The sequence below is a fragment of the Talpa europaea genome (genome assembly GCF_964194135.1).
Source record: "Talpa europaea genome assembly, chromosome: 2".
NCBI lineage: Eukaryota > Metazoa > Chordata > Mammalia > Eulipotyphla > Talpidae > Talpa > Talpa europaea.
This window is the reverse complement of record NC_140068.1, coordinates 136,160,346-136,187,669: the sequence shown is the minus strand read 5'-3', so window position 1 is coordinate 136,187,669 and position 27,324 is coordinate 136,160,346. Positions and strand designations below refer to the sequence as shown.

The following is a 27,324-nucleotide window of genomic DNA, read 5'->3' as shown; positions in this document are numbered from 1 at the left end:
TGGGAGGACTTCAAGGATCCCCTAAACTGATGCATGTCAGAACAGTTCACACTCAACAAATCTTAACTTAAAGGGAATCTCAGTGAGGGGTGCAATCCCAAATCCTCAGTCCTTCTATCTTTCTGGAAGAGTTGCTGCTCTCTCTGCTTCTCCTTCCCCATCTGACTGGGTGAGCTCCCATCTGTGGGGTGCCTCTTGGTGAAGAGATCCAACAACTTAGGAAGTGTGGACTCAGTGCTGGTGGGGCTGGGGGTTTCTCAGCCTGTGGGTTAGGCATGCTGGTTACCTCAGAATAAGAGGTGATGCTCTGATTAAAAAGCACTAGGTTGGAATCCTGGCTCCCTCCTGACTCATGTTTCAACATCAGGTGAGTAAATTCAGGTTTCTGAGCCTTGGTTTCTTCATCTTAAAAGGGGATGAAAATAACTACTCCCTGAGGCCCTCATGGGTGTCCCTCCTGACAGGTGGAGCCCCTGCTTAGCCAGCATGGCCTGCCGCACAGCTGCAGGCCTCTTGGGCTGAGACCTTGTCCTGTTGAAGTCGTCCATCCCTGGAAACCAGCAGAAGGCCAGGAACATGGTTGGTAGCTGTTCAGATGTTTATTGAATGAATATATTTTAAAACGTGTTCTCCAGAAAACAAATATGGTGGAGAAGGTGGGGGAAGGGGAACTCAGCTCATTATCAGGGGGAGTGTAAAATGTGCAGTTGCTGTTGTAAACAGCAGGGAGGGGGCCTCAGAGATTTACCGATTTATCATGTGCTTTAGCAAATCCATATACTGCCAAAATAATTGCAAGCAGGCTCTCAGAAAGACATTATACTCGCAAGTTCACAAGAGCCCCAAGGTGGAAGCAGCCTGCATGCCCAGCCATGGCCATGGCGGGCTCCACCTTGCAAAAGAAGGAGATTCTGACACGGAGGGGTGACCCTGGAGGAGGGTGGAGGCTCCTGCGCTAAGCCAGGCACAAGAGGGCAAAGACTTCGCAACTGCTCTTAAATCAGGTCCCTGGAGCAATCAGCTTCACAGGGACACAGAGCAGAAGGGAGGTTTCCAGGGCCGAGGGAGGAGGTGGGTCAGTCTTCAATGGGGACAGAGTTTCAGTTTTGCAGGATGAAGGGTTCTGAAGAAGATGTGCCCATGGCCGCGGGCATTAGGTCAGGTGCTGAGACACCACCGAACTGTGCACCTAAAAGCAACGCATTTGACCTTTTGTGAATTTTGCCACAATTAAAAAGTCGATCATGATTTCTTCTTCAGATTCATTGATTGTGTATAGGAAGGCTACTGATTTTTGTGTGTTGATTTTGTATCCTGCTACTTTATTAAATTGGTTGATTATTCTGAGTAGTTTTTCTGTAGAGTTGTTAGGGTTCTCTATGTATATTATCATATCGTCTTAAAATTCCTTGTATGTTTTTCTCTTGTCTTATTGTTATGGCTAGGACGTCCAGTATTATATTGAAGAGCAGTCGTGAGAGAGGACATCCTTGTCTTGTTTCTGATCAGCTTTTCACCATTGAGAATAATATTGACAGTGGGTTTGTCATATATGGCTTTTATCATGTTAAGGTATGTTCCTTCTATCCCGAGAATTTCAAGGGCCTTCATCATAAATGGATGTTGGACTTTGTTGCATGCTTTCTCAGCATCTATTGATGTTATCATGTGTTTTTTCTTTTTCTTTTTGTTGATGTGTTGGATTACACTGATCGATTTCCATATGTTGAACCATCCTTGTGCCCCTAGGATGAATCCCGCTTGATCATGGTGTATTAAATCTTTGATGCATTGTTGGATTCTGTTGGCAAGGATTTTGTTGAGGATTTTTGCATCAGTGTTCATTAGGGAGATTGGCCTGTAATTTTCTTTTTGTGTGTTGTCTTTGTTTGGTTTTGGTGTTAGTGTAATGTTGGCTTCGTAGAACGGATTTGGTAGTATTCCTTCTTTTTCAGTTTTTTGAAAGAGTTTGTGTAGGATAGACACTAATTCACTGCTAAATATTTGTTAGAATTCATTTGTGAAGCCGTCTGGGCCTTGGCTTTTGTTTTGGGGGAGTGTTTTGATTACTGCTTCAATTTCGCTGCTTGAAATTGGTCTGTTTAGATGTTCTATTTCTTCTTTATCTAGCTTTGTATGATTATATCATTCTAGGAATTTGTCCATCTCTTCTAGATTGTTGAATAGTTTGCATATAAGTGCCCATAGTAATCTCTGATTATTCTTTGGATTTCTTCAAAAGAACACCTGTACCCCCTGTGATTATTGCAGCACTATTTACAAGAGGTAAAACCTGGAAACGACCCAAATGCCCAAAAATAGATGACTGGATCAAGAAGATGTGGTATATATGCACAATGGAATGTTACTCGGCAATCAAAAAAGATAAATTCATGCCATTTGTAGCAATGTGGATGGAGCTAGAAGGAATTATGCTCAGTGAAATAAGCCAGAAGAAAAAAGAAAAAAATATCGGATGGTTTCACTTATAGCAGGAATATAGGGGAACCAAGAAAGAAATCAGTGTAAAAAACTAATAACAATATAAAACATAACAAAACAAAAACAGACAATTATAAATCAGAGATATTCTGCAGGGGAGGAGGAGGGTGAGGGATCAGAGGGAGGGAGGGGGGACCACAGAGGACTGGTGATGGTGCACAGGTACATTGGTGAAGGGAATTGGGGACTACAGCTGAAGTGTAGCAAATTTTGTTTAAAAATGAACAATGATGTAAAAAAGAAATAAAAAGTTGATCAGTGTTCCTCTCCTCCCTGCTTTCAAGCACCCACAAGTGCTGCCATTCACAGGAAGGTGACCAAGGTGGTCAAAGGTAAAATGTGAGCCTGGGGGAGCAAGGAGGTTAGGGGAGGACCAGGATGGGGGGAGGGAAGGCTTCCCTGGAAGGGGATATAGGGGTGGGGAAGTGCCCAGGAGGGGACCACACTCCAGAGGGCTCATGTACTATCTAACAGCTCAGCAAACAGAGCCTTCCTCTGGGAGTAAACGTGGCTGGGAGCAGAAGGGTGTCCACGGGCAGGGAAAGACTGGGCCCCCCGTGTGGTGAAGGGGGCAGGAAGGGAGTTTCCCTCAGCCAAGACCCAAGGTGCTCTGTGAGCTGTGTCCCCTGCGAACCAACCAGGTTGGCGGGTCTGCTGGGGACTGCACAGCAACCCAAGAAAGGAAACCACACACACACACACACACACACACACACACGCACACACACACACACATGCACAGGCACACACACGTGCGCACCCTCTTAAAGGGACACACCCGTGTAGATGGCTTACATTTTGTGCTTTTTAATCCCCCTTCCGGGAACAAAATATGTGGTCATGGGAGAAATTTGGGAAAATACAGAAAAGCACATGAGAAAATTAAAAATCCTCTTCATCCTACCATCAGAAACATTTCACACTTTTCATGAGGCTCTTTTTTTTTTTTAAGTTAGGCTTGAATGCTGTAAGATTTTTTTTAAGAGCAAAAGATCAAATTTAATAACATAAATATGAAGAATTTGCATGGTTGCAAATTTTATAAAGTAAATGAGACAAATTGGGCTTGAACATCCTGTGCTACGGGGCCTGGGGCATCAAAGAGAGAGAAGAATGCTTTACATGACAAGTGTAAACCTTATTTTCTATCCAGTTTCCCAGTGACACAATTACCAGAGAAGGTAGCCATCATTAGTACATGTTAGATGTTTGAACCAGTCATGTAAAATAAAATAATTGAAATGTATGACATAGGATTTTTGCATTCTTATTTAATACTTGCATAAAGATGCACTAAAACTAGGTAAGATATGAAAGTTCTTTTCCTTGAAGGTTCTTTCTCTTCTAGAGGGAGATGTATATTTTTCTCTGAGCTTCCTTGTCTCAGTCTCAATTCATTTTTTTTAAATAAATTTTATTTTTATATTCCCCATACAATTGCAACCCCCTTATTTTGACCCCAACCCCTCCCCTCTCCACCCCCCACCCCCAATAGAGTGTCTCTGGTTCATAGTTGTTTGTTGATTTTGATTTTCACTTTCTTATAGTTACTCATTTTCCTGGTCCCTTATTTAAGTTTTCTAGATTCCTGCTATGAGTGAGACCATCTGGTATTTTTCTTTTTCTTTCTGGCTTATTTCGCTGAGCATGATCCCTCCCAGCACCATCCATGTTGATTGCCATAAGATTTAAGACATGGCATCACCTTGACTTGAAATCTGCTTTCTTTTCAGTTAAGCAGGTAACATGCAATTCTCCATGTCCTAAGACACTTCCGTGCCACCCACTCTCCTACATGGCTCCACAGCATTTCAATCTAACCCTGGGCAGTTGGTCAGCTCCAGCCCCAATGGATGCTGGAAGACAAACTAGACAGACCCCCCTGAGTTCACATATTTGGTGCCTGCTGGGGCTCAAGCATTAATTTAGGCCCCCGCCTCCTTCCTCAAGGACTTTACATTGCAGGAGAGAAATCAACAGGCAAATAGGCCTGTTCTAGAATGACAAGGGCCACTCTTACACCACAGAAATAGCAGGTGCACCTTTACGTCTACAGTAAAGTTTTCAAGAAATACAAGTCACATTTTCTTTCCCACCCTAATTTTCATTTTATTCTTTTTTAAAAAAAAGATTTATTTATTTATGCATAGAAGAACTGGGGTACAGACCAGAGGTACGAGGAGGGGGGATGAGAGGATTCACCAGGGACAGAGTGGGGAACAGAACAGACAGACTGGCTGAAATCCACTGCTGAGGGGAGCAGTGGGTGAGACAGGAGAGGTCTGCTGTGCCATGTGGGTAGCGCCCTGCCTGGGGATCAAACTTATGCTGCAGTGGCTGCAGATGGCTTCATAAGTTGTGTCTTAACCCCTTGCACCACCAGGGAGGCCCTCATTTTATTCTTATTTCACTAGGGTAACAGAAACTCAATTTCATTTCTCTTTGGATTGTTCCCTTTTCCTAGAGTTGACACTTAATCTGGCACTGTTTCTAAAACGCCCAGGCGTGTGGTGGGGAGAGAGCAGGGAAAGGGCCTGGTTCTCAGTGGTCTCTACTCAGACACAGATGGGGACGCCCACCACCCAGTCACCCCGGAATCTCCCTTCAGACCCGCCCACCTACCTGCCCCTCTGTGGTCTTGCAAAAACCTGTTCTCGTATGTACTATCCCCCCCAACCCAAGGCTCTCTCCATGAGGCAGAAGATATTTCTCCTTTATGGGGACTGGCTGAGGTCTATACACTCATTTCTTCTCAACCTCTTTCTTTTTTCTCAACTTCAAGCATCTTTCCCTAGCCTAGGGTGGAAGGCTAGAAAGGGTGATGATCTTTCTTAAATTCTTAGTTTCTTTGAAACTTGTATTATTTCCCCAAGAGCCAGTGTCTTTGGGAGACATAAGCCAGGAGCAGGGAGTCGGGATCTTTACATCCCTGAGCTACGAGGCCCAGATTTCTGGGAGTCAGCCCTGGAGAAAGTGTGCATATTGCAGGGCAACAATTTTTCAGTCATTCAAAACCACTATCCCTCACTGATCCAAACAGAGGGTACAGATAAGAAAGCCTCAGACCTGGCCATGGAGGTGAAGAAAGGCTTCCAGAAAGACAAAATATCATAGCTAAGACCCAGCAGAGAGAGGAGCTTAGCCAGATGAGCAGGTGGCATCAGGAGAAATCTTCCAGGAATGAGAAGAAAGGGAGCTGGGCACAGCAAGTCTTGTGCGGGACTAGAGAGTGAACTCAGACAAGAAATAAAAGTAGTGGTATTAGACTCATTGCTGGTTCTCCTCCAGATAGATTGCCATGGGGACCTGGGCAGGAGAGGAAGCAAGGGGCAAAGGATGTTACATTTGTTGGATGATGCTCCTTAGAGCTCCAGCCATGCCCAAGGCTATGGGAAAGGAGGCATCACGAAAAATTGCAACTGACCCAAAGAAGCCGCAGCTTTCGATAAATAAAATGAGCACAGATCCCAAAGCTTGGCTCATTGGTCCAAGGAATGGGACAAAAGGAACTTTATGATAGATTATCCCAGAGTATCAGGGCCAAAGGGGCACCCTGCTGGCCCCAGCAAACAAGGTCCTTGCCTTCCAAGAGGTCACTTAGGTTAGATACCTGCCAACATGTGGCCAGCCTGCGGGAGCAGGAGTGAGTGAAGGGAGTACCTGACTTCCAGGTCCCTACAATGTGCTGTAATTTCTCTCTTCACTCACTGGGAAGACATCTGTCTACCTGTGTCAGTTAAGAAATAGCTTGTCAGAGGGAAAAAAATAAGATAAGTGTTCTACATCCAGAGAGTTGATGTAAACTCGGTGGTATTATGTTTGGCACCCATAAGCATTGCCAGTGCACTGGATAGAAAAGAATTTATATGTCAAGGCAATACCTGCTTTTAGAAAATGGAATCTAATACAGTCAAACTTGTGCCGCTTATAAAAATAATTTTAAGAAAGGTCAGAGGAGAGGGAGGAGGGGGTGGGACAAGGAAGCAAAGGGGTGTGGGCTCCGGTGGTTTGGCGGAGGGTCAGTGGAACAAAAAAATACTAACCAAGAAAGCTGTAAAATCACTTAAGAATTAATCTGAAAGGCTCAACATTCCCTTGCAACTCCCAGAAATAAATAGTTGGTATGTTACTTGACAAGAACTTGCTCATGTGCACCAACTCAAGTCCACCGAGACTCGCTGGGCCGACAAGTTCCCAAAAGCAGTATAATAATTTGATTTCTCATTCATTTCTATTTGGTTACCATTTAGCAATTTCAAAATTAGTTTCACCTAATGTCTCAGGGTTCCTTGTGCAAACTGCTGACATTTCCTACAGTCACACAACCTTCAGCTGCAAGAACACTACTTCCACCAGACACCCGTGTTCCTGTGAGACTAGTAAGTACAGCAAGGTCTCATTTAACATTGTCTAGAGGCTCTTGGAAACTTCGACTTGAAGCAAAACACATCTGAGAAACCGACTCCTTGACTAAAGCTGTTTTGTTCAGCATCGGCTGGGATTGTATTTTTTCATCAATGTTACTATGAGATGGCACTGAAGAAAATGAGGTTATTCAAAGAGCCGCTGTCATTGATAGAATAAAAATAATGGAGTCACAGGACAAGGGAGGAAGGAGGAGCCCTCATCGGGCAGCAGAAAGGTGGGTCGACAGCAGATGGGGGATCCCAAAGGCTGCAGAGAACCCCGTCTGTCCTGTGCTCCTTCCAGAGTGTTCACGAAATTTCTCATTTGGGATGCTGGTTAATCTCCCCTCTAACTGACATGGCAAAAATCAGAGGGGCTGTGAATGTGAGAGAAAACATTAAAAGCAATTTCCATGGATCCACTAGAGCTTATAAAACTAGAGCTTGTAAAACAAGGGTGAGGAGGGATGGTGTCTTGGTCTTATTTCCGTGTTCTAGAGGAAATTGCCCCACATTGGGGCAAATTTTGCAGTTTTGTTTTGTTGTTTTTTTTTTTTTTTAACAAGCTAAACACTCTGAGATCTGATTTCAGGGACACATATGACAACCAGGAAGGAAGCAGGCTGCTTAAGCAGGCTTGCTAAAAGAACCGACAGGAGGAGGAAGTATTGAAAAAGTCAAGTAGACGAGTGTTGAATGACACACGGCTTAGAACAGAGCACTTAAAAAAAAAGTTTTTATTTATCCACTAAAAATAACATGATCACAACCATCATTGTGTCTAGGAAAGGCACGTACAAAAAAATTCACAATTACAATTACGTAGAGAATTCACGCAAGTTCAGACTGGGTTTTGAGACACCCTTGCTTGGGAGGCTAGACCACAAGGAGGGACCAGCACAGCACAATTGAAACTGCTTGGTTCCAGTCATATAGGATATGGGGTGCGGAACCCCAGAACAATAAAGTCCATTCTTCTTAGAGTCTAAGGAAAAATGCGCTTTGATCTTGGAGGAGGATTGGCCTGTTGGCCTCTTGTCCCTTCCTTGTCCTCTTTTCTCCTCCATTTCAGCTACTTAATGAGCAAGTTCCCCTCAAAGCAGTAACTATGTAAGGAGGCAGCCGTGGAAGCAGATCCATAGTGAAAAAGTAGGTTGTAGGATCATCCACAGAACAGCCCTATGGCAACATTCATGAAGATATGAGTCAGTTACAAAATATATCACAAAAATATAAACCTTAAAAAATCATGTCACAATTATCAGAGAAACATTCATGGCGGGGAGGGGGAGAAATGTGATTAAAAAGGAATGAAAGGGGTTTAGAGCTTTGGAACTATTTTTGGATTTTTCCTATGTAATAAAAGGTTCCCTCCCCCCTCCCACCCCCCTCCCAAAAAAAGTAAAAGTTGACCTTATCTAAATATTCCTGATCCCTGATGACCCAACCCATTGTCTGGCACCTGAACACCTGTTAACAATGCTGGGACCTGCGGGCAGGGACACAGGAAGCAAACCTAGCTCCCATCTTTGCTCAAAGAACACCTTTTTTGAAGCAGAACCCGATGCATATGTGTGCTGAAATAATTCTCTTTCTGCTGCAGTATTTAAGATGTCCCCTGTCTCTTGGAACTTTTTACAAAAACACAATCCTCTTGCTGGGTTCTATAGAGGGTCACTGACTAGTCCCACTTTGCACGAGGATGAAGTTATTTCCAAACTTGTGTGCCCTAAAGTGTTCCAGAAAGCATACATTTCTGACGAAGTTTTACTAAATCCCACGAACAAGAAATCAGCCAAGAACACACATCAGTCAGGCTTGTGCCTTCTCATCCCACCCCACCCACCTGCTATGCAAGACTTATTAGCAAAACAAGTACCTAAAGTGTTCTACAGTGTCTTCCATGGAGAACATACTAAACTTGGTTTGCTCCTCTTCTTTCATTAAGTCAAGGAATGAGGTGGCTACTCCTTCTCAAAATCCTGAGCCAAAATCTGGGATCCTTCACCCAGATCACTCCAGAGCGAGTTCATTCACTAACGCACACTCTGGCTCCCTCAAAACTAAAAATCAATAGACATGACTGTAAAGAAGAGAAAGTGGGAGACAGTCTCAAGCCAAAAGCTTTTCCAGAAAATATAACTCCAGTGTTAAATCCACTATATATTTAAAAAAGAAAAAAAAATTCTTGAGTCATAGAACTCAAGAATCGAGAATTCAGAAGACACAAATTCCCTGGGACAGACACCACAGAGACCCTCCCTGCAGGCCTGGGTGGGATTAGGTACCAACAGCAAAGGGGGCCATACTGCATGGCCCCATCAGAGCAGCTCCTAATTTTATTATCAGTCGACTCCTAGGATAATATACCCCAAAAATACTTTGCATCTATAAGATGTATAATTGATTGCAGCTCACAAAATATAATGTGCTGCTCATTCTGGCGGCTCACAAGGGACTACTGACTACAAGAACACCTCTACAAAGAATGAGGTAAATCTGTATTGTCAGGTTAAAATAAACACTTCATAAAAACAGGTGCAGATGATTCCATGAGTTTTTTTTTTTTTCAGTTTCTATAATATTTATAGTGATGGAAGAATAAGTCAAATTCTTAGGATGGAGGATTTGGGCTGGGAAAAAAAGGCGAATAGTCCTTTTATCCCTCTATGCTGTTTAGATTTTCTGTAATTTATATGCATTATTTTATCCCTACAAACTCCTTTTAAAAGTAATTAAAAAAGAAACGATATCTGCCATGTTTTATTGCTTGCTACACTAGAGGAAGACCTTAACTTAACATGCAATCCCATTTATTGAATGAATTTTAAAATACAGATTTGAGAACTATCAAGTTTTTGCTGAGTCTAAAACTAACAGCAATTTTGGAAGGTGACAAAAACATCAACACTGGCACCACTGCCTAAATATCTGCACTTTTCCAACACCACTTAAGCAAGTAGAGGCCTGCGTGATTCTATAAAAAAGATGTCTTAATTAACATTGTTAATTAAGACAGCCATCCTGCCAAAGCAATGTAGCGATTCAATGGAATGCCTATCAAGTTCCAATGGCATTCTTCAAGAAAATAGAACAACTGATAATAAAGTTCATATGGAACCACAAAAACCCTGAATAATCAAAATGATCCTGATGAAGAGTACAGTTTCATGCTTCCCTATTTCAAACTATTATAACACTATTATAAAGAGCAAAATCAGATACACAGACAAATAGGTTAATCTAGGACAAGGGACCAAGAATATAAACTGGAAAAAGGGTAGTCTCTTCAACAATTGGTGTTGGGAAAAATGGAACACCATATGCAAAAAAACTAGAGTGCCATCTTCCATGTTACATAAAAAGTAACTCAAACTAGAAAAAGACATGGCTAATTAAAAAAAAAAAAAAACTTCAAGCTATAAAATACATTGAAAAAAAATTGGCCAAACACTCCATGACATTAGCTTTATCGATGTCTTTAGAGATGGGGATTTGTCTTAATAGCAAAAGAAGCAAAACCAAACATGATTATATAAAACTAAAAGGTTTCCCTGATCCCTTATTTTGTTCCCCTATAATCCTCCTATAAGTGAAACCATCTGATATTTTTCTTTTTCCTTTTGACTTATTTAACTGAGCATAAACCCCCTCTAGCTCCATCCTTGTTGCTGTGAATGGCATTAAATTATCTTTTTTTTTTTTGCTGAATAGTATTCCACTATGTATATGTACCACATCTTTTTGATCCAGTCATCTATTTTGGGCATTTGGGTTTTTTCCCAAGTTTTACATATTATAACTTGTGCGGCAATAAACATAAAACATGACAAAACTAAACAAAAAATAATCAGGCAACTATAAATCAGAGACACTGGGCAGGGGAGGGGGAGGGAGAGGGTGAGAGCGCACAAGGACTATGGTAATGGTGCATGGGTGAATTGATGGTGGAAATTTTATGGGAACTATACCTGATGTAAAATATATACAAATACAGAAATTAAAATTAATTATATAAAAATCTAAAAGGTTTCTGCAGCAAAAGAAAATACCAAAAAAAAAAAAAAAAAAAGACAACCTAATGAATGGGAGAAAATACTTGCACATCTGACAAAGGGCTGATGTCCAAAATATATAATGAATTCATTCAACTCAACAAAAGAGATAGTGAGCCCAATCAAAAGAGTGGGCAGAGTGCTAAATAGACCCCTGTCCTAAGAAGAAGTACTTATCATAATTTATCACCATGGAAATGGAAATGAAAACCACAATGAGATACCATTTCACACCGGAGAATGGTCCCTATCAAAAAGACCAGAAACAAGTATTGCTGAAGATGTGGAGAAAAAGGAACACTTGTGTTGAGTGCATGTGTGCATATACATACACAAACACAATGAACTACTGTCAGATATAAATAGATGAATTCTTGTCATTTGTGACAACGTGGATGGAACTAGAGGTGATAATTTGAGTAAAGTAAGTCAAAAGGAGAAAAACAATTACTTCATGGTTTCACTTATATGGGGAATATAGAGAAATAAAACAAAGGGTCAGATAAAACCAAACCAATAACAAACCTTTGACATCTGAAGCCAAATAGACAAGAAGGGGAGAGTAGGAGGGTGGGATCAAGAGAGGGAGGGGCCCCAATAGAGCATCTTGCTGGATAATGGGGATTTGCTGGTGGGCATGGTGTGTTGAAAATATGCATTTATAGAGATTTGAATCTATAACCCCTAAAGCCAACACAATGATATATAAGAACTTCACCTCAGTAAAAAAAATTTGGAGAGAAAAGCAAAAAAAAAAAAAAAAAAAAAAAGATGTCTTTGGAAAAAGCTCAGTAATTTTAAGGCTCTGTCCACCCATTATTGGCATGAGGAAGCAAGTAATATACAAAATAAGCAAAAACCATCCACTGAGTCTGCAGTTACGCAATTTGTGAAATCCTGTCATCATCTCTGCTAACAGGGTTCACTAGTTTTTAAAACACTGGCCCCTCCTCGTTAGTGTTGTCATGGGTAACTAATCCATAGCCAAGGAAAACACACAGGATAAGAGGGGAAATGTCACCACCGCTTCAAAATCTATCTTTCTAGCTGGGATTGCTGATCTTTTTTCCTTCTTCAAGACCAAAGTATCAGCCATAATGTTTGATAGGAGAGACAAAGAAGACAAAAGCTATCTTAACCAATCACGACTAGTTTAGAAACAGATGAAAATGCTATAAGGGTGGCCCTAATGCTTTTGGCTCAAGAAAATAGCATGGGCTATATGAACGGGCTTCAAAGAGGTCCCCAAGGAGACAGAGAGAAGGGGAGGCAGTGTGAGGCAGGAAAGGGGAGCCCGCCCCGGGTGAGATCTTGGCCACAGAAGGAAAGGAGCCACCAAAGCAGCTGGAGACACCAAGACCCAATCTCAGTCAAAGATTCTCTTTCTTTTTTATCAGCAAGCAATTTCCTACCAAAGCAGTAACTACTACATGTATTAAAACATTTCTTCCGAGTGCAGATTAACTTAGCTTTTCATCATGTCCCTGAGAGAGAGTACAGCTCTGGCATGCTCTCATTGGATCTGTAAAGGGTTAATACTGAAACACAGGTTTTCTCAGTGTTCATACCAGCAAGAATCCATGTCAAGTTAAAGAAAGCATTTGAATAAATGTAAACGCACCCTTATTATTTGCATATAACTTGTAGGTCAATTTTCACAGTTAACATCAAGGACAGCAGGCCACAGCCGACCCTGAAGATCATCCTGCTTGGGGGATCAGCACAACTGTTCATGTCCTAGCTATTGCCCAGAGATATTCTTGATGAGATTCTGCTCAACAGTTGAACCAAAGCCCTAATTTCCAAGTTCCTCAAAAGAAAAAAAGGGGTTCAGTTGGTTGTTCTCCTCAGTCAGATATTTACAAGGAAGCAAAAGTACTTGTCTTTTTACGTTCGTGGCTGGAAGGCTGCTGAGTGTGTGGCTATGCCACCACAGTGAAATTTTCATTCTTGAATAGAGGAGTGGCGAATAGATCTGTGATAATCCTCAGGACTGCTAATGTGTTCAGGTAAATCATAGCCCCTTGAGAAATGTCCGCTGTTTTGTTGAGCAAAATAATACAGCTGTCTGGCCAGAAGAGGTTCAACCTTTAAGAACAGATTGAAGAAAGACATTACTAAGACAGTCTTGATAACATCCTGCGACTGTTTCCTTCGATCAGCAAGCAATTCATTGACTCTTCATAGACTAATTATTCTCTGTAAGTCAGGATGCCGTAAAGTGACATCCAATGACAGGTCTCTTAACACACAAAGCATTTCCTGTTTGCCATCCTCTACAGCACTTTCTGTTATTCCATAACATCCCCAATCTATAGACAGAATCCATTTGACTTGCGGTTTCAATTGCAGTTAAAGAGAATACATTTAAATTAATGGCCCCTTGAATTTTGTGTTTTACTAAGTCTGAAACAGAGCAGGTAAAATCAAGAAAGCTTGAGGCAATATTCAAGGAAATTTTGGCCAGTGGATTTATTTTCCACCAGGGCAGCTTGACAGGGATAAGGTAAGTCATTCCCAATGAGTGATGACCCCTAAAATTACCCAGATGTTGTATAGATTCTAAACCAAAAACAGGCGAAGAAAACCATACCAAATAATAACAAAACTGCCATCGTGGGAAAAGAGATGTTAACTGACCCCAAATTCATCTAGTTTGATGGATCACATTCACCCTAAAAACTTCACTTTAAGCTTTTCCTGAATTTATAGTATATGAGGAAACTGAATGCTTTCATGAATGGTGCGATTAAATTGACCATTTATATTATTTGCATATAACTTGTAGGAAGGATCTAATTAATTAAGTGTATGATAAAAGGGAGTAGGAACTCTCGGAGGGACACACTATATAAACAGGTTTCCTGGATGGACTTAAGAGAATCTTCCAGAAGGAAATTTATTATCAGCTGTTGATATGTTATTTATCCATGCTAGGTTTATTATGACATCTCACAATACTAGTTGTTAATACACCATCAATTATCATATCGATAGTTGTATCAATCTTGGGAGAGAATTCATGAGAAAGACTATAAAGTCTCTGAGATTCTATTTTGGTTGGTTGGTTGGTTTTTGGTTTTCTAATCAAGAGAGGTAGGTTGCATGGTTTGAGATGAGATAGTGTTTTATTTCACTTTTCAATAAGAAACCTTCTGTCAGCTAAAAACTGATCTGGCTTTTGGTACTGTTCCTACTCTTTATCTGGGCCCTTGAATGAAGGAAAGGAGCAATGCAAAATTTTCAAATTCAAAAACAGCTTAGGTATTCAAAACTCCTGTTTTCTGGGGCAAATTAATGCTATATGTCATTTATGTAAGACTTTTAGTTTTTTTCCTCCAGAAAAAGATGTTTGCCTCCCTGGTAGAACCTATCTTAAACTCTACTAGAGGACATGACAATAGTCTGATTTATTTGAATTCCTTGTAAGATTTCCCTACCTCCAAATAACACCTGGCCATTAACCTTCAATAATTAAATCATTTCTATAATTCCAGAAGCCAAAGAGAGGCTGGGAAATGTTTGCAGGGAACCTACAACATACAAGTCGACACATCCGCTTCCCATTTAGGAAAAGCTTCCCTATCAAGTATCAATTTTCTACATTTTTAAAGCAATATTAAACATAGAGAACATAAATGGCAACTTTTAGCATGAATCCTTTTAAATCCCTATGAAATGGAAACATGGCTATTTCTTGGAACAATTAAAATGATGGAACCCACGAGTCCCGCGGCTGGGGATCACCTCCCACAGTGTGCAAGTTCATCTCTGGGGTGGGGACTCTGTTCACTGAGCCATGCTTCCTCCCTCATGATTTAACCAGGTCACCTGACATGTGCTTTTCATCTGCAACTTGTCTACATGGGCTCTTGCCCTTGATGAAGAATGGGGAAATTTGATCACTGGGATGCAACTGAATACTCACATGAGCAGTGATGAGCTTCCTCTGCCTCTGAGGGTCTGGAAACTCCTCCCCGAAGCACAGAGTGATCTGGAATCTTGGCAGGGACCGGCCATGGTGAGCAAATGCTTGCAGCTCTGGAAGAAGCCCACAAGAAGAGACAATATGCTCAAAACCCCTCATCCTTGAACACACCATGGTAAAGCAAAAAGCAAGAGCTCACTGTGGATTTCAACAACTGAAATAGGGATGGGTCCTGCTTTTACTTTTCTCCATCTGGGGTTCTTGACTTTCCAGCTGCAGGGGAGAGGTTGTGCTTCCACATCCTACCGTGTGCCTTTCCCGGGGGCTCTAGGCTTCGCTCAATTAAAGGGAATAAATTCTGTAGAATAAGAATCTTGCTTTGCAGTATTGGCCCCACTGGATGCAAAAGGTAGCAGAAAGGAGTAAATGAGGAAAAGAAACAGCCATAATGAGGCCAAAGCACAAATTCTACCAAGAAGAAATTTCCATTAAAAAAAAAATCAGAATTTTGAGACTTGTCCCAGGACAACTGACAAACCTCATCTCAAAACCGCTTAGTCTTCAAAATCCAAACTCTGTGCTGCCCAGCCCCCTACATAACTCAGGCTCCCCAGAACACTCTTTCAGTTATGCTAGAGACTGAGCAACAGTTCCGGGCTCCACGACCCTCAAGCCCAAATTGTGTGACTCTAAGCTGACTGTTCTCAGTCTTCTGGGACAGCAGATGATTCAATAAGGGTAGGGGACAGCACGAGGCCCCTGCTTTGTGGATATGTCCATACCACACCACCACTCCCAATGCAAGGATGCAAGACAGCTGGGAGCACAGCTGGAAGACTGTTCAAGCCCTGACCTGGCCCAGGCTCCTCCCTCGTCCACATTCAGGATGACTCCTCCGCCTCTAGCTGCTCCTGTTCCGCCAGAGTGAAACATCAAGTCCTCCAAAGCAACAGGGCTTCACCTTAGCTGCTACAACTTCTGCAGAAAAGCCTGCAGATGCAGATACATCTTTATCAGATAGCACCTTGGCTGTGCCTTTGGGACTGTCCCTAAGAGTTTGCAAATCCTGAATGAGTAGATATCAAAGATTTCCACCGTTCTCGTCAACGGAAGAGATGTTTCTAGCTAACTCACTGGACGATTTGACTTCCTGCTCTTTCTTTTTTTTTTCTTCTACAATTCAAATCAAACCTAACCCCTAACCGACTTAGTCAGACTGTGTAAAAGGCTTCCAGACCACCGAGGTTTGAGACTACACCTACACAAGTTGATCAGAGTGGCGAGTTGGCACAATTTTCTGAAAAAGTCAAGCCTCAGAGGCTTGATAACAGCACCAGGTTCTGTGGGAATCCTAGTTAAGCAGAAGCAGGGGGGAACACAGCTGCTGTTTGTATTCACTTACACCTCAGGGAACACTTCGAGATAAGAGGTACAAAGCAAAGCCCTTGGTCACAGATGAAGGAAAAAAAAAAAAAACAATTTCTGCTCACAGATAAATAGTCACTTTCAGGGGAGTACATCCCCTGCCTGAGTAGCGTGCCTGCTGGCTGCTGCCTGGACCTCCTGGGTGCTCCGTGACCCAAGCGCAGCTTATGGTCCCTTCCAAAGGGAGGGATCTATCTTCCTGAAACATGCATGGCCAGAGAAAGCCACAGGGGCAAGAGCCACCTCCCCGGGGCACCTTCATTCAAGCCCTGGGGTGTCTTCCGAAGCCAAAAAGACCGAAATGCACAATCTCCTAGGAAATCGGACCCAGGGGACTGTTACAGACTCCACTGCAGACATGGGGGTGCAGACGGGGTGCCCTCCCTTGCCCCCCTCTTGTGATGACCCTGTTGGACCCCAGGAGGGACAGAACAGTCCCTCTGAGGCTTAGAGGGGCTTATGAAGTTCAGGTGGGGGAAGGAGGGGTGCAGACTCACCTGCCTTTCTCACCAGGGTGAGGTATGGGGGGAGAAGAAGAAACTCAGTGCCCCCTCTTGTCACACCTCTCTGTCCTATCTAGGGACTTGTTTAAGGCACCAAAAGGGAATCTGGATGAGCTGAAGCAATACTGGGAAACTGAAACACGAAAGGCTGAGCTTATGTCAATGGTGTGAGAATGCTGGATGGTTCTATTTTCGTTTGAAATGAATCAAGAATCACCTGCAGGGAAAGGTGCTTCCGAAGAGAACATTTATCAAAAGTAAGGCACAAGATAAGTTAGTTAGAGGTCAGTTAGCTGGCAGGGAGTTTTCTCCCCCCAAAAGAGGCACTGCAAAAGAGATTCTCTGGTGAAACCAGCACTGGAGGAAACTTCGAGAAAACATGGCCAACAGATTCACACCTCTGGACTAACCTAACTGTCATGAAATCAAAACTAGGAAAACAAACTTTGACTGGTTCTGAAAATTCTTTAGAAATCTGCACATCACAGAGATCACTCAAAACCTTCTCATCACTTGCTAAATCAGCTGGGCACACACTACCCTTGGTCCTACCAGCCAGAGGGCATGTGTCTAGAAGAGAACATAGTTCGCCACTGAGAAGGCCATTAGGTGTCTAATCTTTAGGACTGTCCTAGGAACCTTGAAAGAGCTGAAACATCAACAGATATTTCTGCTAAACCTATACCGCTGATGAAACAGCGGTATGAATAGGTGACCGCCTGTCGAAATTTGGAATTTTGAAGCATCAGCCAGAATTGCAGCCCCTGAGCAATCTCTGTTCTCTTGCCCCATTGACAATGGGCAGGAGCAGGCGGTAGAAGCAGAGGTGACCCCGCCAGGACACCCACTCTGGGATCAGGCCCAGGGGGTGCAGGGATGAAGGAAGGAAGCCCACTACCCAGGAGAGACCTGCTGTTTTGACCCTGTGGGGCACACCCCGTCACCCGCTCATCCTCTCTATGACTCGCAGGCACAGGGCCTTCCATTCCAGCAGGCTCTTAGGTGCGTTACCTGATAGGAACTGCTGCGTGTCAAAGAGCTTGCAGGTCTGGTCTCTCTCCAGTTTGTTGGGTCTGTCGCTGCACAGGGCCAGGGGCCCGTCCCAGTAGATACGGCTCTGGCATAGTCTTTTGGCGTAAAGTCCGTCGGGGGCCATCCAGAGGACCACGCCCCTCTCCAGGTGGCTCAGCAGTTTCTCAATATTTTTCCTCTGGCCGTTGTCCTCTGGGTAGGGGAAGAGGACCTGGTCCAGGTTACTGACGTCATAGGTGTGGCCGTGGGAGATCCGACAGCCTTCCGGGCTGGCCGTGGTCACCTCCTTCACCAGGACCTCCCGGTAGTACAAGCAGATGTGGAGTCGGCAGTCTGCAAACACAGAGCTCTCAGGTCAGGGCTAGGGGACCAAGGACAGCTGGCTGCCCACCAGGCCAAGCCACTTAACCAGAACAAAGTGTTCTGATGGGACAATGGTGTCCCAAGGTGGACAAAGTAGAAAGTTCCAGGTCTCAAGGAAGTTAGGCAATGTTGCATGCTTTTATCTCTTTCCTAGAGAGTCACAGACAGAGAGTTATTAGAGAACTCCCACCAAAAAAGAAACCTATTTAATGTCTGACTCAACATTTTCCAACTTTAGATGACTATGGAACTTTGGGGTGGGGCTGGGGTGAGCATAAGATTCATGGGTTTCTGCAAAATCTGTGTTAGAAAGCACCCCAGTTAAGACCTTCCTATGTCATTTTTTTTTTTCTTTTTGGTGATGATGATAACACTGATGACAACATTTACATAAAAAATATTGCTATGGGCCACTGAATGAAAATTCATCTTTAAGTATAGCCATCAATTTTGACTGTGGAGGAAGTAAACCCTAAGTTTAACCAACAAAGAGAATATAATGGCGTTTCATAAAGATATGCCCACACATCTGAAACAGGCCTAAAATATCACCATGAAGTCATCTAGATAAAAAAATAACTATGCATAAGCATGTACCCATTGAGAAGAGAAAAGCACTGACACTCTATCCATGGTAGTCTCTGGGGGTTGGGTACATGATGTTTTCATTTTCTATCTTTGCTTTTCTTATTTTTAAATTGATTTTCTATAGTGCAGATGTATCACACATTCCACGCTTGTGTGAGGAAACTAGTTTGTGTGGAAAGAAAGGAATCACTGAGGAAAAAGTGTTTCAAGAGTTGAGAGAAATCTCACTAGACTCTGTGGTGAGTTTGACAGTAACGATGTACAACCACGTCTTCTAAGACATGAAATGAGATGAATTCATGTATGAAATGCTGCTGACTTCAGAATCCTTTTTAAAATAGGACCACAGACTGAATGGACCAAGTGAGGTTTGTAATGGACCCCTTTCCAGAAGTGCAAAGGACTTCGTGGATAGGCCTTGCTATGGGCAACGGCCTGGGGTTTAATGGGAAGTGGAGTTAGCTGGGAAATGCAGTCATGGTGGAAAAATCAATCTATACCATATATATATATATATATATATAAATAAATAAATAAATAAATAAATAAATATATATATATAAAAGAAACCCACAAAACCCTCAATTCGTCCATGCCAGGTGCTGAGGTTCTAACAACCCACATCGCTGTCCTAATTCTCCAGTTCAATTTCAGCCACGTGGAGACACTTTTCAGATGGTGAACCCTGAAGAGAGTGGGTGTTGGCCATTTGAGGTGACTGGCAAGGCAGGTTTCATTTCACTCAATGTCATCAGAAATCACAAGATCACCGTGATATAAATAGCTGTTTATTTCCTACGCATCAGGCACCCACACAAACCTTAGGTGCTCAAGAAAAAGGAGTTGAAGTTTCTAAAAACAAACCCCAGCCTTTCTGCTCGGAAACGCCTTGTCCTCAACTTCAGTCTAAGAAGCACTGAGAAGAGAGGCAACCGGGTCCACTGAGAACCTCGACATGCAAAGAAGTCAAGGGAAAAACCAGCTCCCCTGGGACTGAGTGAGCTGCCTGTCACGTGTATCTCCCCAAAAACTTAAGAGTTTATGTTCTATCACTGATTTTCAGAGAAGCCGGGGGCAATCTGAGAATTCTGAAGCTATTCTTTTTTAATATGACTTTTTAACAGAAATATTCTGAAGCAATTCATTTTAAAACAATCCAAAACATGATATAAAGAAACAAATGTGTGGACACTTTGTATGCTCAAAAGGCTTTCTTAAAATGGGCACCGTCTTTGAGGTATGGGGATTGTAGGGATTATTCTAGAAATGCACCTATAAAGTCATATCTGGATTAGTTATTTGCTTGTAAGACTTATCAAAACTCAGAGGAAGATCACAAGTGCGTGTTGCCTTTAGCCATTAGAAAGTCCCAAAGAGAAAGGAGCTGGAATTCATGTCCTGGAGAAGACTTATTTTGGCTAAACCTAGAAGGTCACTCAGCTTTTCAAAATGAGAGGCCCCTGCCTTTTTTTTTTTTTTTTTTTTAAGAAATTATACTACAGCATGAGAATGTTGACTGAAGAGGGGCCTGGGTAAAGGGGACTGGGGTGTCAGCCTGTTCCTGGACATTCAGAGAGATGCCAACAGAGAACTTACAATAACTCAAGTCAGAGCATTAGCACAGCTGCCTTCTAAGTGCATCTCTGACACAGCTTAGGAGTCTTGTGCCCATGCCCATTCCAGGCCCTGGAGGGAAGAGAGTGCCGTGGGCTGTGCTCACTGCCCCCCAGCTTATCTACCCCAAGGCGGGCGTTCTGGGGGGGCCGCGCCTCACTCACCTGAGAGAGCCAAGGCTTCAGCAGACCTTATGCTTGGCTCTATTGGGATCCCGGGAGCCTGGGACTCAGGCGGGGCACAAGCATAAAAGGTTCCTGTCACCTGGCAACCTGCATTTGCAAATAAAAAGCAGATGATGTCTAAACAGAGTCTGTCCATCCCATGGGGAGGCCACCTCTCCCTGAGGTGCTTGGGGGTGTACCGCCCGGGAGGGAAGGGTCCAGGATCCTTTAGAGTGGACAGCTGGCCTTCTCCAGAGGCAAGGTTAAAGCTTGTCATAGCTTTTGAAGGGAGTTGGGAGTTCTTTCTCTGCAACTTCCTTCCTTCTTTTTTCCCTCCCTTCCTTCCTTCTTGTCCCATTTCTTTCCCTTCCTTTCAAGGTTTGCTAACACCACTATCATTTCACATAATTACCATTGTGTGTCTGTGTCGTGAGAACATCCGAGCTCTACTCTCTTAGCAGCTTTTGACTAAATTTTGTTAAAACTCATCATGTTATAATGACCGTGCTGGCCCTCAGATTCCCAGAACTTACTAATCTTATCATTAAAAGCTTCTACCCTTTGACGCCTCCATAATTCAGAAGCAGGGAAACTGAACAAGGGGAAGCAGTTCACCCCTAATCACACCGCAAGTTCCCAGTGGGTCTATGTGAGTTCTTTTTTTTTTTTTTTAAAGATTTATTTGTTTATACAAGCACTGGGTACAGTCAGAAGCGCGGGAGGGTGAGAGAATTCACCAGAGCCAGAGCGGGGAGCAGAGCAGGCAGAAGGACCGAAGTACACTGCTGAGGGGAGCAGCGGGCGGCAGGAGAGGTCTGCGCGCCACGTGGGACCCTCCTCCGGTGGTCGGGGAGCACCGGGGGTCGAACTGGCGCTGCAGAGGCCGCGGGCAGCTTCGCAACCCAGGGCTCAACCTCTGCGCCTCCGGGGAGGCCCTCTATGTGAGTTCTAACGCCAAAGAACCTGCATTGATTAAAAACCCACATTGCTGAGCCCATTCTACTTAGATAGTTACATCTGGGTTTGGGAGAAGAATGTCTCTTAGCAGCAGAGAAGCTGTGACTGGCGATAAACACACACAAAGACCACATGACAGAATGGGCACTTCATGACGCGCAAAACATGTTCAGCGTTCCATCCATTCACACAGTTCTAGACATTATTAGCTTCATAGAGCCTGGAGCACTGGACACAGGTGTGATTCTCAGACCCCCCTTCAATGCTAGCTAATTCCTCCACTTCCCTATGGAAAACCAGCTTTTGCTGCCAACCACACTTGCAAAGTGAACAAAGCTAGATTCCGAGCTTTTGAGGAGCAGTGCCACTCAATGCAGAATTAAATAACATCACATTTCACCAACACCACAAGCCAGGAGTGACCTGAGCTTCACTAGGAAAGTAGGGGACAGGCCAAACTGTGAATGAACAAATCTTCCTAGAACTTACCAAAGGACCTGAGCATTTGACCCATCTCAGTATTTCTAATTAAATAATGAAGTCAAAGCTTGTGTTTTGTTCTGCTGAATGCAATGTGCAAATTTTTCTCTGCATTTAGCTACTTAGCACTTCTGCTGGGATTTCATCTTGACACCTGGGGACTCCTGCCAGCCTGGGGCCATGTCATCTAGAATGAGCAAAGCTCTCTGAGGCCCAATCTCTTCTTACCATCATGTCTAACCCTAGGAATAACTGCAGTGGGCTCACCACTGTTTAATGGAAATCTGCTGGCTCAGTGATCTCCTGTCTCCAGAAGGAGAGTTTGGGTACAGCTGGGTACCCATTTCACACAGGTGTAGACAGAAATAGCCCAGAGAGATTAGGTTCAACATTTCAGGACAACCCAAGAGAGAAGACAACCAAAACCTATTACTTTTTGCCCAAGATAAAAAATAAAGCTTAAGATTAAGATCACTGTTAATCTATTAAACAAATGATCAAAAAGAGCGAGCCAAGTCAATAGATAAGTCAAGATTTAAAATGAAAGAGACAAGCAACTTGACAGCTGGCATCCCTGTCTTACACAGAAGGCTGGGCTTTAGATCTGAGAAGATGGACAACTGGGCCCCCACATCCTCACTGTCCCTGGGTGACTTGGGAACTGTGAGTTGACCTCTCCAAAAAGCAGTGTAGTTTCTAGCAGCCTAGAAAGAGAGGTTTAAACTAGATCCCACATAGGGAAGGGCTGGAATGGGTTCTGGCCCTTAGCAGGCTGTGGTGTCCTTCGGACACCTGACCATCCCAAAGAGTAGAGAAAATGGTCTCTCCTTGGCTGCAGGGAGAAGAGGAAGAAGCAGTGGGATTGGCCAGAAGGACAGAGCAAGACATTACCAGGTCATCAGACACCCCTGGACCAGCCTCTCAGCACCCTTCTTACCATTTTCACATGCTGGGCCTTGCCAGTGATGGCTTCGGGGTCCAAATGTCACAGGACATTGATAGGAGATTTCAGGGTGCGACTGATCAGGGACATATTCCCTCCAGCTTCGATCATGGGGAGGCATCATGTAGTTATGAACCTGCTAAAGGAGCATGAGGGAGGCGGTCAGGTGACCCACAAGGTCAGGCTCAGCGAAGCAAACTGGCTGGGCCTTGGAGAAAAGGGGGTGACTCAGCCTCTGACACTTCTTGGGGAATCTCTTCTTTGGCTGGCAGCCAAATCAATCATCTCATCATCCAAAAAGACTTGGGAGCTGACCGTCCATCACACTAGGTGGAGACTGGCTGTAAAGACTAACACAGCACAATGGGGACAGTGTTGTAAAACTTCTATAAAGTTTCATCATATGGTTAAACCTGGCACCAAAACTACTGCAGGGAAGTTTGCGCTTTTTTACCCACCAAAGGGAATCAGACAGAGCCGTCATTCATAGTAGGAAAGCCTAAAGAGGTCAGCTGCCCTGTGGTTTCACATGATAAAGCCCTACTTCCAAAAACCTTCCACTTCCACAAAAGGTCTGTTTCCCAGAAGATTTCAGACTCAATAGTGACAGGCATGCCACTAAAACCCATGCAGACAGGGCCACCAGGTAGAAAACCATTCATTCAAGGACCAACCATTTGGCTTGGTGGTTTGACAACAACAAAAAAATTAAAGTTCTGCTCTTTGGGATGGTGTAGCTTTTCGTGCTGAGTGCAACGACCTGGCCCCCCTCAGCCCCAGCCTCTTCTGGCCCCTCCACGGTACCTGCGCTGGGAGGGAGGTGTAAGGAGTGGTCATAGTGTAGGGGTGGCTCATGGTCATCTGCGGGTCTTCCAGGTTCATCTGCTTTGCTCCTGTGTGATTGGGCAAAAGGGAAATAGCACAACGTGAAAAAAGGAACTGATAGAAGTAAATGTCAAAACTTAGAAAAATACCTGAGGGTTTAATTCCTAGAATGCATAACACAGTGTGGACAAATAAGGCATTTCTCAGCCTTGTTATTCCCTGGGGTGAGTACTTGTTCAGGCCATTAAACTGATGTCTACAAGGTCTCAGTACTCAGGACAGATAGAGAAATGAGCAAGATGCTGTGTGCACAGCACCTGTGACCTCAGGCCCCCAGCAAACAGAGGTCCACAAGGGGGTGGCCTGGAGGCTCTATTTAAAATTCAGATTCCTGGTCCTACTCTGACACACTGGTCAGAATTTTTGAAAGAGGGAATCTGCATTTAAGAAGCATCCCGGCCAATGTAGAACACTCTAAAATCTCACATTTATATGACTTTACATAGTAACTATACATGGGTGGATGACCCCTGTGGGTCTCCCAATGGTCAAGCACGAGCAGGGGTTTGATAAGCAAAAGCCTCTCGCAAGTTTTCCCCTTTTTGGTGGAAATTTGGCCTGAATGTTAATAAAATAGCTGGAAAACACTCAAGCACGTCCATGCACACATGCGCACACAGGGGAGACTTGGACTCTAAGCAACGACCCTTCATTAATTCACATAAACTTCAACTTCAGGGCACCTGGGCAATGAGCCTTCTGAGACAGAAGGCAGGCAGGCTATAAAAATCAAATTTGGAAAAAAGGGGCCCAGAAAGAGAATGAAAGGTATTCCACGCTGCCATAGATTGGCACCGAGTCAGGAGGCCCCACCTTTTTTGGCCCCCTCAGGAACAATCCTGTAGACTTTGTAGGGGTCGGAGATGTCCAGCTGGCTCCTCTCCACCAGCTCCTCGAAGTCATTGCTCTTGTTCAAGGCACATCGCAGACGTGTCTTCCAGGTAGGAGGGTCAGGTTTATCTATGCCTTCTCGAAACTTGCCTTTGAATAGTGCCCACGCCTGTGAGTGAAGAGGAAAAAAATGTTAAAATACAGGTCTTCAAAGAAATCTGAGGATTGTGTTTCTGAAGGACATAGCCGGGCTTAGGTGCTTCAGATGCTCACCAGGTGAAACACCTTTCACCTTGGACTTTGTCCTGGCTGAGCTGGAAATGAGTGGCTTGAACACTTTCCAGGTCGTTATTAAAAGTGGTGTGGAAAGGTGGTGCGGAGTGACGGATTCCTGGACAGGACGCCCCCACTCAGTGTCTGAGGCAGTGTGAGTGAAACTGGGGGCAGAGCTGATACCCACAGAGCACAGCTGGATGGATGGTCAGACACCAGGAGGTATTCTGAGAGCAAATTCCCTGAGGAAGTCCCCTGATGTAGCTCTGCCCCCATGCACAGTTGACCAGGTGGGTAAAGTGCTCTGGGGAAACCAGTGGTGGGAGAACACTCGCCTGCATGTGCATGCACACGCGCACACACACACACACACACACACACAGGGCAAGAGAGAACAGATCCAGAGAGAGGCCCAAGAGGAGATCCTGAGAGGGAAGGGAGGAGGGGAGAGAAAAGGGGAGAGGAGGAGCGAGGGCACTTCCAGAGAGGGACCTGTAAAAACTGAAATCAAGAAACAGACATGGAAGGACCCAGAAAGAACCAGAACAAAAGTTCCAAACAGACTGAACCAAAGAAAAAGTATCCAGAGAGACAGAGACCCCAGAGAAGAACAGAAATAAAGGCAGAAAGACATAGTGAAAGAAGGGAGCACCCATAGGTGCTCACAGACAGGCAAACAGAGCCACCAGTTGAGTAAGGGAGGCAGGGAGGGATTCAGAAGACAGAAAAAGGTTCCGATGGAAACAGGAACCCACAGAAATGCGACCAAAAACACGCAGACAAGCATCCTCGCTCCAGAGCCCTCTCCCAGCTGAGGTCCCAGGGATTTCCCGGGGCGGAGCCCTCAACTTCTGGGTATTGCTCCTGCACAAAACTCAGGACTGGACCCGATCCCTCCCCCTTCCCACTTTGTGAAACCGCTGGAGGAGTTGAAAACGCGGTACTTTTCCCTGGTTCCCCATTAGCCACCTGCTGCTCCCAGGCCTTGCTGGCTCACCCCATGTCCTCTGTCCTGGGTGGTCCTGCTTCTCTCAAAGAACCGCCCCAGGCGCCCACTCGGCTGGGCGCAGAGCCGCAGCGAGGGGTCCCCTCCCCAACCCGACCGCGGGGCGCCCGCGGACTTGTGACCTTGAAGAGCGCTGCGTCCTCCTCGCGGTTGTAGTCCTGCTTGCCGGCGTGCTTCCAGGGGATGCGGAAGATGCTCTTCTCGTCGTTCTCCCACACCAGGCCCGGGTACTTGCCGCTGTCGATCTGGTCGATCAGCCACTGGCGGAGTTTCCCGTTACCGCAGCTCACCGAGCTCATGCCGAACTCTCCGCCTCGGCCGCCGCCTTCCAGGTTCATGCCCAGCGCGCCCACGGTGGTCGCCCTCACGCGCCCGGGATCTGCTTCGTGCGCTGGGTGGCTCTGCGCTGCAGGGGAGAGGGGCTCGCGCTTCAGACCCGCACCCACCCCAGCACGGCGCCAAGACGGTCTGTCCCACCACGCGTCGGTGGCCACAACCACGAGGCACCCAGAGCCTGCGAGGCAGCCAGGCGCGCGCGGCAGAGTGGCCCCTTGAGGGCACCTTCTCAGCCAGTGCCGGGACTTACCCTGTGGGCACGCACAGTCCTGCCGCCTCGCCAGCGCGCTCTCCGCGGGGTCCATGCTCCCACCCAACTTTTTGAACTTTCCATTCCAGTACGCGCTGCGCAGCCCAAGGGCTGCGTTCCCGGGACACGCAAGCCGCCGGGGCGCACACTCCCAAACCCCGAATTTGGGGAATAAGCGGCTGTTCCCCGCGGGAAAGCCTGCCGCCCAGGGTGGGCCCCTTCGACACCCGTCCCGGGCCTTTCCTGGGGCTGACTGTAGTTAACCCTTGCGATGCGGCGCGTGGTCCCCCTCACCCCGACCCGCGCGCTGCCTTAGCATACTCACTAGCAGCTCCCGCTCCTCCGCCCATTCCCAGGCCGCTGCCAGTCCGCCTCCCGGTTCACTGTCAGTTTCCACTCTTGCACACTCCCCGATACTCACTCCCTTCGTGGTCCCCAACCCCCGAGGATCCCCACGCGCGCTCGCCTGTGGTCGGGGGTTGCAGGTGTGCGGCAGCCAGCAACTCTCTCCCGGCCCGCCCCTCCCGCACGCGCACACGTCGCCCCAAGAATATCCCCTTAAACCTCTCCAGAGAGCGGGGATTAGTGGGCCCTGGGGGCAACAAGCGGCAGAGACTCAGCCCTAGGCGAGGAGCTGGGGATTCCCGCCGAGCTTCAACTGAACCCTGGGGGCAGGTGAGGCCGAGCGGAGGTGGTGACGAGCCGGCAAGGCGAGGAGCGCAGAGGGTAGGACAGCAGAGCGCAGGACCGGAGTGGCCCAAATTTGGAGCTCCTCCTCCGGCA

The 27,324-nt window shown here is 45.2% G+C and overlaps 1 protein-coding gene across 2 annotated transcripts; it reads right to left on the bottom strand.

Moving 5' to 3' along the window:
- Positions 1 to 12,907: 12,907 nt before the first annotated feature.
- IRF4 (interferon regulatory factor 4) lies at positions 12,908 to 26,305 on the bottom strand (the record flags this gene model as incomplete). Of its 2 annotated transcripts, none has more annotated exons than XM_084228260.1 (8): positions 12,908 to 13,051; positions 14,892 to 15,004; positions 17,831 to 18,184; positions 20,581 to 20,688; positions 22,955 to 23,099; positions 23,765 to 23,853; positions 24,659 to 24,845; positions 26,078 to 26,305. In XM_084228260.1, 8 exons carry the CDS (start codon positions 26,291 to 26,293, stop codon positions 12,908 to 12,910), a joined length of 1,356 nt encoding a protein of 451 aa, XP_084084386.1. The 2 variants fall into 2 exon arrangements, with proteins under 2 accessions (XP_084084386.1, XP_084084385.1); XM_084228259.1 differs by having other exon boundaries at positions 22,955 to 23,096; positions 26,078 to 26,293.
- Positions 26,306 to 27,324: the final 1,019 nt, after the last annotated feature.